Source organism: Procambarus clarkii, chromosome 37 (genome assembly GCF_040958095.1).
Source record: "Procambarus clarkii isolate CNS0578487 chromosome 37, FALCON_Pclarkii_2.0, whole genome shotgun sequence".
NCBI lineage: Eukaryota > Metazoa > Arthropoda > Malacostraca > Decapoda > Cambaridae > Procambarus > Procambarus clarkii.
The window spans coordinates 16,986,757-16,998,782 of NC_091186.1; the positions used below are offsets into that span (position 1 = coordinate 16,986,757).

At 36.7% G+C, this 12,026-nt stretch overlaps 1 protein-coding gene across 4 annotated transcripts in view; it reads right to left on the reverse strand.

The window, feature by feature from the left end:
- Positions 1 to 1,282: 1,282 nt before the first annotated feature.
- The window catches only part of LOC123765703 (troponin C, isotype alpha), a 35,343-nt gene continuing 24,599 nt past the window's right edge, over positions 1,283 to 12,026 (reverse strand). For 3 of the 4 annotated variants that reach the window (XM_045754393.2, XM_045754391.2, XM_045754394.2), the window contains exons 3-6: positions 10,927 to 11,070; positions 6,262 to 6,381; positions 5,164 to 5,295; positions 1,283 to 4,720 (exon numbers count right to left, since the gene is read on the reverse strand). In XM_045754393.2, coding sequence (XP_045610349.1) covers positions 4,695 to 4,720; positions 5,164 to 5,295; positions 6,262 to 6,381; positions 10,927 to 11,070 — 422 coding nt within the window. In that variant the 3' untranslated portion in view covers positions 1,283 to 4,694. The remainder of the gene's footprint in view (positions 4,721 to 5,163; positions 5,296 to 6,261; positions 6,382 to 10,926; positions 11,071 to 12,026) is intronic. The other variant, XM_069337178.1, reaches the window with a different exon arrangement.

Below are 12,026 nucleotides of genomic sequence, written 5' to 3' on the forward strand. Positions count from 1 at the left end.
AGCCCGCGGGATTCCGGATTGCGTCAAGAAGGCGTTGTCTTCAAGGTATTAAGCAACATATCTCGCTGAAACACAAGAGAGTCTTGGCCCAGAGGACCTCAGAGGGATTTGGCTTCTGTGAGATCAATCTTGACGTCGGGAGGAACTAGATGATTTAATTCGGGGGAGTTAGAAGCCTCTTAAGATGATTCTTAGCCCAATACACTCGTCACAATAACAATGTCATGAAATAGGAGTCGTGGTATATACGTTTATGTATATATATATATATATATATATATATATATATATATATATATATATATTATATATATATATATATTATATATATTTATATATATTTATATATATATATATATATTGTTAATATGTATATATATATATATATATATATATATATATATTTATATATATATATATTTATATATATATATATTTATATATATATATATATATATATATATATATATATAGGATTATATATATATATATATATATAGGATTATATATATATATATATATATATATATATATATATATATATATATATATATATATATATATATATATATATATATAGTGTAATATAATATAATATAGATCTATCTATAAATCCAACATTATGTTTGTAACTCTTCTTCTATGTATGTATTTTTACATGAATAAACATTTTGATTTTGATTTTCTCAACATTTCTTATGTTTTTCCTTCATTGTCGAGGGTAGCTGAAAAATTAACTCTCCAAAGTTCATTTTCACACTTTATTTATGGTCTGACGCCTAGAAGCGTTTCGCAAGACACTTCTTGCATTTTCAAAGACAATTTTACATACTCTGTCAATGCTTATATTCGCTTGGGGTGAGGTAATACAGGACATGATTGAGATGAACAAGTGAATTAATGGGTACACCATTGCGTGTTTTTGGTACACCATTTAGCGTATTGGCTCGGGGTCTTGAAGTGGGTAGAATGTAATTATGTGTTAATTGGCTGTTGATTGCTGGTTTTTACTTTTTGATGTGTAGGGCCTCGCTGATGTCGAGTCTCCTGTTGTCGTTGTGTCTGTCGGATCATTTCTGTGCTGCTTGTTAAGATTTCTCTGGTGAGTTAGAAGTCTGGCTTAGCAGTTTCTCCTAATACTTGCATTCCGTTGTCAGTAGTGTACCAAGTTCAAATACATTTATTGAGACAATTAGACACATTTAAAAAAGGATAGAGTAGCTTAAGCTATTACTTATCCAGTGAACGTAACCAAATACTTTGGGTGATAAAAATACATGGAAGAATTATCATCACCTTTATTGAGACAGTTTCGATACACAGGTGTTGATGATGGATAGTTGATGCATCATCGAAAAAATTTTGATTTCACAAGCCAGGCCTAGCAATGGGCCATGAACTAGAACTGGCCACTGGAATCTTAGCTAAAACCAATTTTGGCCATGCAATTTAGAAATTGGTTATAACAAATTCATCAATTAGATATGGCGAAGATGAAATTAAACCAATAAAATTTTGGTTACAAAAATGTCGAAAAAATAAAAAGAAAACTAAAAGAAAATTTGTTAATATCATCTGCCTTGTTAACAAGGGTCAGTTGCCTCGGTAACAAAAACCAGCTGCTTCGTTAGTAAGGGCCAGCTGCCTCGTTAACAATGACCAGCTGCCTGCTAACGAGGACCAGCTACCTCGCTAACAAAGGACCAGCTGCCTCGTTTACAAGAACCAGCTGCCTCGTTTACACGAACCAGCTGCCTCGTTAGACACACACCAGCTGAACCCTATCGTCGATTCCACAAGTGGAGGAAAATGCCACGATCAAACGTTATGAAATGAGATGAGAGATGATGGGAAGAACAGAAAGTTAAAAGAAAGCAATAAAAAGTTGACACCAGAAGAAAATCCTGATGCCTTCCCTATCGCCCCAACTCCTCAAAAAAAAAACCCTGCTTGGTGCTAAGAAAGAATAAGTGATTATGTGTGTGTGTGAATCACCAAACTATTACGCCTGGGAATCTAAGGACAAACTAAGTAGCATTAATTAAATCAAAACTTATTTGAAATCTTTAAAATAATAAACTTCTATGCAGGGAAAATGTAATCAGTATACAGGCCAGCACTATGCTGTTAATAATAAATATAAATAAATATATATATATATATATATATATATATATATATATATATATATATATATATATATATATATATATATATATATATATATATAATAGTAGCAGTCTGCAAGCTATCAATCGTTTCAAGTTTAAACTATCAATCAAATTTCATGGTATATGAGATCAAAACATGTTTTTTTAGGTAGTAAGCATTGCATGAATAATTACAAATCAAGACTCATCGCAGACGATGAGTCACAATAACGTGGCTGAAGAGTTGAAATCCAACCCACACATTAGATAATGTAAAAACGACGACGTTTCGATCCGTCATGGACCATTATCAAGTCTCCTTGATAATGGTCCATACGGACCGAAACGTCGTCGTTTCTTCAATTTCAATTGTGGGTTGGATATCAACTCAAGTTTCCGCAAGTCAGCAGTTGCAAACCATTAATCAAGTTTTAGTCAGTGAGCAATTTACAAGCGAATACTTAGGTTTCAGGCTGTGAGCAAGCTATAAGCGATTAGTCAAGTTACAGTGAGTAAACAAAATAAGGATTAAACAAGTTTCAGGAAGTGAATAGCCAACGAAAGAGTAAAAAAAAAATTCAAGGAGCAATGAATCCAATATATTCTTAAAAGAATAATAATCTTCGAGCTGTTTACAAAATTAACTGAAAAACAGTTATACTCGATCCAACAAGCCTTAGGGATTTAATAATCTACTGGCAGCGATTAATTCATTTCTAATGAGAAAGTCTTTCGGAAAGGATTAATTTAGTAGTAATAAGTACGCGAGCCACCACTGATTAATCTGCATAAGATATTAAATCCGTTGAAAAGGAGAACACGATTTAGTAGAGATTAATTCAACTCAGGGGAATAAGAAAGAAAAAATATAATCCCAAACGAGGATTTAAAACGATAAATATGAGTAGTTAACATATATTATAGTAAAAATTATAACGAGGGGTATTGCTAAAAGAAAGCCTGGTTTCAATTCTGTTAAGTTGTATATCTACATCAGTGTTATAAAAAGTGTTTGAGGCCGATATGGACCCCTTAAAAGGCTACAAAAGTTTTCAGTCACTTTTTTTTTTTTTGAGTATTGATTTAAAGAGTGAAATTTCAGTGTTGAATATGTTCCTGAACAGCACATGAAATCGGAAGTTGTATAGTGTATCTTTCCTCTTGATTTATCACCTCCCATATGGACAGCCATGAGTGAGCATATTCTATATTAGTAGTCTTTCCTCTAGAACTCTGTTACCGATCTCCACTCACGACCGACGTCGTGAGTGAAGATTGTAATATGGTGCCCCAGGGAGCAGAAAAAAATGCTTCTGTAACTTTAAATCAATGTTGAATCAGCATTGTCAAGATTGGTTCCTTGTTACATGACCATCATTTACCCAGATTTGTAATGAAGACAATTGAGTCCCTTTGATATTTGTAGTGTTGTGATTGGAAGCAAAGAAGAGGGAAGCAAATAAGTGAACTTACACTTCAAATTGTCAAATTATCCAGGGGAATCCTGGTGCACCAAGGCTCCATGATATGTTAGTAGTTTGCAAGAGCTAAGAGTAGTAAGGCATAACATATATAACAGGGAGTTGGAACAAGGCAATAGAAGGAAGTGGCTATGAGCTGCACACAGCTGTAATGGCATCGTTAGCGTCCCTACACTGGTGGTTATCAACATGTCGGTAATGTATAGAGGGGGAGCATATCTAACCTAACGAACCTCCTGAAAACTTCCCAAGAAAGATTACACCTATAGTTATATATATTTAATAACAGTAATGGCAGCACGCAAGCATTATACAGACAAACAAACCCCCCACAAATCTTTCCATCATCCAATAACCTTGAAAATAAAGTCACTATTTTTAAAATCCATTCGTGAAAATAAATACATTCAAGATGAAAATTTATCTAAAAATGATTGAAGCGAGGCTATACATAAACACTCTTTCATACAGGTAGCAATACATATAATGTTACTCGGTCTTCTAGACTGTGAAACGAAGCTAAAACATGCCCAAGAGAACTTGTAATAACATTTAGAAACAGTTTAGTAGTTTCGGATGCCTCTTGTCCCGGTAATCAGCTGGTATAGTGGAAATAATTTGCATTTTGAAAATGCAAATTGCTCTCAGACGAAGGCTAAAAACTATATGCAACGGGCCTTTTCCTGAGAGAGTTGCATAACAAAAATATTTTCTCCTCATGTCACATAGTTAATTTACAAGGCAACAAATGTTTGCCTGAAGTTTGAAGCGGGGAGGATGTGAAGAGTGAATGTATGCGTGATTGGTGATCAGGAAGGTGGTGTGATGTCTAGACCGGTACGCTAGGCTTGGACAGTGGCGCGTGACGTCCAGACTGGTGCACTAGGCTTGGACAGTAGCGCGTGATGTCTAGACCGGTACGCTAGGCTTGGACGGTGGCGTGTGACGTCCAGACTGGTGCACTAGGCTTGGACAGTGGCGCGTGACGTCCAGACCGGTGCACTAGACTTTGGACGCTGGCGTATGACGTCCAGACCGGTACGCCAGACTTAAGATACCAAACTTATCCCGTCATCATCTTCATGAATTCTGAAAACAAAAAGATACGCAGCTATGAGTGCAGCTGACGAAATAAATACTACAATTAGCATCACACAAGAAGTCCAAGCTTATAGAGTATGCTTGCTGGTTAGTCATTAGCTAATGCTGTGACCTTAATAACCCTTCCATGGTTGATAGGTCTTTAGCCCAACCTTACCTAATTTATATTCTCTCGATAGAGCTTCTTAAGAGAAAACTCTATTAAGACCTTTCTGCATATGCATTTCTTTGGAGGCACAAATAACAAGCGTTAATTTATCTCAAGACCTTGAGTGAAAACCCCAAAATATACATTCTTAATTTCAGTTTACTTGGACTGTTGAACATTGTACTGATCTGCATTGCAGTGTCTCATTTTGACGCAATCTCTGTCTTAGTGTCTCTGTCTTCGCCTCTCTCTCCGTTTTTCCCTATCTGTCCTCTCTCATTACCCATAAAGTCAATGGTTCCGGAGCCGTCCTCGTCGATCTCCTCAATGATACAGTCGAGGTTATCTTCAGTGAGCCTAGCGTCCAACTCCTGCAGGATCTCCCTCAGCACCTGCGTGGTGATGTAGCCGTTACCTGCCGGAGTAGATAGATGGTTTGTTAGGCAAGGAAGGGTTCGGGGAAATGAATTATGAAATGTTCAAAGATAAAATAATGAGTTAAAGGAATATTTTTTTTTGCGATATATATACATATTAAAAAATAAAAAAATAACTAAAGTCAAGGCCCTGGATTTGGAATTCCAAAAAGCTCATATTATTCCTTAGATCAATTGACGAAGTATTGTAATTAATTGTATGTAGTGTTTGTAAAATATTTTGGGGTTTGTTAAAATTCAAGATGCTTGTCACTATTCAGTGTGTCTTGCGGTGTTGACCCACCAGCGTCACTATCAATCATCATCATCAACATCATCATCATCCCCAACGTACACCTACCAACGTGCCTCGTCCTTTTTGTCCTAGTCTCGCATTTAGGCTAGAGACTAGCCTAGCTCTAGGCTAGTCTGAATGACTATCTCTTCAACTACGTTATTGTGACTGCAATACTTGCAAGATCTCTTGCCATATTCTTTCCTTACATGTTCCTCGTAACTAAGGGTTTCATTGCACAAGTTAATATTATTCCCTGATATTGACTATGATATCATATAGATCTCATTGACACAAAAATGCATGCTACTGATAACGTATCACATATATGTGAAATTATCATCAATTTGGTGATCTCTTCTCGGCTTAATGTCTTCTTTTTGCATTTATTCGCTTGGTGCTTGAAACTGGTGATATATAACAAGTTGATGCGAGGATACGTTAAATGTTGAGTCCCATGCAAGGACCTGGAATGTGGCTTGGTTATCTGCGAAATTTAATTTGTTAAATGAATACAACTTTCTACATTCATCGATGGCTCATGTGATTTGTTCTTGTATTCCATTCCAAGTATTATATTATCACACAAGTCTGGTATTCTCACCGTTAATATACTTCTGTCTGGTCGGGTAGCGTTATGAGCGAGGAGTCTGGCAGGAAAGTGACTTACCGCCTCTGTCGTAAATACGGAAAGCTTCTTTGAGCTCCTTCTTCAGCGCCTCCTCGTCCTCCTCACTCAAGAACTTAGCGGCCAGCTGCACGAACTCCTCGAACTCAATCTCACCAGATCCTGAGGAGCAAGCGGCAGGTTAGGCGTCGTCCATAACATGATTTTTAGACATAAACATCCCGTTATTTTCACGTGATTTTAGACATAGACATTAGGTTATTTTTACGGGATTTTAGACATAAATTTTTCATGTCTAAAATTTCCACTTGATGAAAACCTTTGAGTATAATTAAACACCGCAGTTTTTCATAAAAATCTACTGTTGATTTTTTATGTTTTTTAGAGAGGATTATAAACATTTATTTGAAACTGTATTTAAAATTATGAAATGGAAAATATCCATAACAAATGGAACTGCATAAGCAGCTCCTATTCATATCCATCCAAACTCTTTAATAACTATATCTAACCTACGCTTGAAACAATCAAGTGATTCTACGCCAAATATGCTACTAAGTAATTTGTTTTATAACTTAACATTCCTGCTTCCAGACCAGTATTTACCCAGGTCTTCCTGAAATCTAAACTTATCCAATTCATATTCCTTGTTTCGTGTTTTATCTTGAGCTGATATATTTAATACCTTCTTTATTCACATTTTAGAGAATGTAAATTAAGCTTTTTAATCCCTCTTCATTTGGAAAATATTTAATTTGCGGGATAAACTTTGTCATTCTTCAACTGAATGCATTCACTAGGTGTAGTCAAGTGAATTAATCTCCATTCTATGATATGGCGACCAAAAACTGAACTATATAATCTAAATGGGGCCTAACTAGAGCTGAAGAATAACACCAGTTTTTTTTATTGCTACTGCTTCTAAAAATAAATACCGGTTTTTATTTGCCTCATTCCAAATATTTATACTTTGCCTTAGCTTTATTATGCTGGACGGTTAAGGTAAATGTACTACAGAATGGACATAAACTCTAGAAATCATGTAGAGGAGGCTGATAAAGATAAGCCCAGGCATAAAAGAGCTTCATAATGCAAATATATTAACACAAAATGAGGCAACATGTTTTTGGGAATATATATATATATGTCGTACCTAGTAGCCAGAACGCACTTCTCAGCCTACTATGCAAGGCCCGATTTGCCTAATAAGCCAAATTTTCCTGAATTAATATATTTTCTCTAATTTTTTCTTATGAAATGATAAAGCTACCCATTTCATTATGTATGAGGTCAATTTTTTTTTATTGGATTTAAAATTAACGTAGATATATGACCGAACCTAACCAACCCTACCTAACCTAACCTAACCTATCTTTATAGGTTAGGTTAGGTTAGGTAGCCGAAAAAGTTAGGTTAGGTTAGGTTAGGTAGGTTAGGTAGTCGAAAAACAATTAATTCATGAAAACTTGGCTTGTTAGGCAAATCGGGCCTTGCATAGTAGGCTGAGAAGTGCGTTCTGGCTACTAGGTACGACATATATATATATATATATATATATATATATATATATATATATATATATATATATATATACATATATATATATATATATATATATATATATATATATATATATATATATATATATACAGTGGAACCTCTATTAACGAGTTTAATCCGTTCTGGCACCGAGCTCGTTACCTGGAAAACTTGTCTTTGGAAACAAATTTCCCCATTTAAAATAAAGGAAATAAATTTAATCCGTTCCACTCCCAAAAACATCCATACTTGTATGACTTTTTTTTATGTAAAAAAAATATATTTTTATATTGCACATGTAAATATAAATGTTTTGTTGTAGTGTTTTAATATTTACTTTACCTTATGAAGAGTAGTTGCTGGCTAGAGGGAGACGATGGGGAGGTGGGAAGGATGAGAGGGGTTATGGTGTGGAAGGAGAATCCACCTCTGAGTCAGGCGGACTCTCTCTTCTTGGGAATTTCACCCAAATTTCATTTCAAATGTCACACTAGGATGCATTAGACCAGCACCAAATAAAAAACTACGTTGATTACACTCATTGTGTCAACAATATAATAGTCTTACCACGAAGATACAATATAATGCCGTTTTCTCAAATAGGCAATGTGGTTATTAAAGAAAATGGAAATTTCATGGCAAACATGTATACAATCCCCAAGCCGATCGGATAAGAATTGAATTTTATAGAAATATTTGCTCAAATGACGCTTGAGCGCGGTGTTTGGGTGCATTCAAGAGAAAAAAAGTGTTACGTTCAAGCGACATATACCTGCGAAAGTGATAACACTTTCATAAAGTGTTATCACAAAGTGATAAATTAATTAAACATTTTCACACATCGGGTTGTCACTGCTTTATCAGGGCAGCTTTTCCAAGAATGCGTTCACCTTTTCAAACATTCCAAACACTTCCCTGATCTCAGTGGAAGAGGCAGCATCCTCCCTTACCTCCTCATTCCCTTACTAATGGTGTAAATTGTTGATGAGGACCTGCCATACTTCCTTGTGAGATCAATCACACAGACACCACACTCATGCTTTGCTATAATTTCCTTCTTTAAATCCACAGTAATTGTGTCTTTCTTCCTCTTGACAACACTATCTTTAGCAAGCAGCTTCTTTGGAGACATCGTGTTACAAATTGTAGTTGCAAAACCACTAAAAACCCAAAGAAAAGCTCAAATAAATCCAGAGGGATGCTTGTCGTGTGAGATACAACAACAACACTGGCGTCGGAGGCGTCCGAGAATTTGCGAGAACCCGCGAGACGCTAGGAAGCACCATGTGGTTTCACTCGTTAATAGAGGCGAGCTCGTCAATAGAGACAAATTTGCTGCGAGTGGCTTGCTCGTTACTGGAAAAACTCGTTAATAGAGCCACTCGTTAATAGAGGTTCCACTGTATATATAAACAAGCCTGAATGGTCCCCAGGACTATATACAACTGAAAACTCACACCCCAGAAGTGACTCGAACCCATACTGCCAGGAGCAACGCAACTGGTATGTACAGGGACGCCTTAATCCGCTTGACCATCACGACCGGACATAAGGAAGTGATAGCCGAAGCTATTTGAACCACTTCCCCGCCGGCACTCGGATGGTAATCTTGGGCATAGCATTTTATCAAATCACCTCATTCTTTGGGGCACACGTGAGGAACACAAATGATAACAAGCCTGAATGGTCCCCAGGACTATATACAACTGAAAACTCACACCCCAGAAGTGACTCGAACCCATACTGCCAGGAGCAACACAACTGGTATGTACAAGACGCCTTAATCTGCTTGACCATCACGACCGGACATAAGGAAGTGATAGCCGAAGCTATTTGAACCACTTCCCCGCCGGCACTCGGATGGTAATCTTGGGCATAGCATTTTATCAAATCACCTCATTCTTTGGGGCACACGTGAGGAACACAAATGCAAACAAGCCTGAATGGTCCCCAGGACTATATACAACTGAAAACTCACACCCCAGAAGTGACTCGAACCCATACTGCCAGGAGCAACACAACTGGTATGTACAAGACGCCTTAATCTGCTTGACCATCACGACCGGACATAAGGAAGTGATAGCCGAAGCTATTTGAACCACTTCCCCGCCGGCACTCGGATGGTAATCTTGGGCATAGCATTTTATCAAATCACCTCATTCTTTGGGGCACACGTGAGGAACACAAATGCAAACAAGCCTGAATGGTCCCCAGGACTATATACAACTGAAAACTCACACCCCAGAAGTGACTCGAACCCATACTGCCAGGAGCAACGCAACTGGTATGTACAGGGACGCCTTAATCCGCTTGACCATCACGACCGGACATAAGGAAGTGATAGCCGAAGCTATTTGAACCACTTCCCCGCCGGCACTCGGATGGTAATCTTGGGCATAGCATTTTATATATATATATATATATATATATATATATATATATATATATATATATATATATATATATAATATGAAAAACTGCAAAAAAATTGGATATCACTATGGTGCTGAAATTTACAATTGAAGAGAAAAATCATAACAACTGATTTACATTGGACAAGACGAGATTTAGGAAAGATTAGAGAAGTGCTTTGTGAAAGTAATTGTGCACGAGACAATACAATCAGCGTTTCTGAAACATTTCATCAATACATACGAAACTTCTAATTCAAATCACAATTGGAAATTTCAGAAATACTTATTATATAGATCAAGGATTCACGAAACCAAACTCAGAGCCAGAGTCTGCTCTGAACTTCCTAAGAAAATGGCTCACTAAAAGGAGGAATTTAAGGCAGGCATCAGATATTTAGAGATAACAAATGCAAGATTCAGAAAGATCTGCTGGAAGAGATATTTTGAATTTGTTCAATTATTTTGCACCCCATACCCATCCTGTTGACGTAGTGGGAGAGGTTAAAGAGCCACATTATGGGCTTGGGAACTAAACCCATAGCTCAAATATAATGAATAATGATAAATGTAGGAGGCAGAATGTAGTGTGAAGAGCGTTAATGAATGGGATATAGAAAAGAGAACAAAGGAACGAAAGATGGTTGATGAAGAAATAAACAAACCCCCCCCCCCAAAAAAAAAAAAGAGAAGGGAAAGGAGAGCAATTTAGAAATAACATATTTACATATAAGAAGCGCTTCAAAGTTCGCCTTACCATCCTCATCTGTCTCAGAGATGACTTCCTGTAAGTGCCTCTCGGAAATCTTGACACCCATCATTCTCAGGATGATGCCAACTGTCTCCGGGGTGATGAAGCCTTTGCTGTCCGTGTCGAAGGAATCGAACGCCTTCTGGAGTGCTGCAAGACGAAGCCTATGTCAGTGGCAGAACACTAAACTTGAATCTTAGTGGGAACTGACAATGAAAAATGCCTAATGATGTTTTTCACGAAATAGAAGTATACATGTTTTTAAGGAAACTAAAATGTTAAAAATAAGTTTTAAAACAATTAAAATAACTGATTAACAGTATGAATATATGGCATACTATTACACAACTAGGGGATACTTAACTAGCCAACGTCACCCACTGTTTGATCATCAGTAAACTCAAATGACCAAGCACAACGAGTTACAGTTTTCTTAAACCCTTAATAAGCCAAACCTTTTGTAAGAAAAAAATAAATTACAAACTAACTTAAGAAAACATTAAGTTTTCTTGGATTATTTTCGAACTAATAAGTTCCAAGAACACAAAATTAAAGCACGTACGAAGACTAAATATCGGACATTGAACTAACAAATGACACGGGAAAAGTTATTCATTGAGAAATTACCCACGGAAGTTCTTGAACTTGCAATAGAACAGTGTTGCATTGGAACTGAACATCTTGCAGGGATACGATGGGGTGCAATACAATACAGTGGTTTCAAGAACGCTTTATACACACATCAAAAAAAAAAAAACATTACATCATCAAAACAAAACAAATACGGACGTTTAGAGGACTAAAACCAACTAATATTTAATGCAAGTTTTAATCCTTGCTGTCGATTAGTTGGACAGGATGTCTGTTGTGGTTGTGTTGTAGCATATCATTGTCCCATAGAGGGTGTGGTGTAAAAGTTGCCTGGTTTACAGTATAGTGAGGACTGTGTGAGTTTGTGGTTGTTCCTGAGCCTATTGGACTCTATTAAATCTACATTTGAAACTGTGTAAGGAGTCTGCACTCACCACTTCACTTCTTAGTGCATTCAAGAGTGTGTGTGTGTGTGTGTGTGTGTGTGTGTGTGTGTGTGTGTGTGTGTGTGTGTG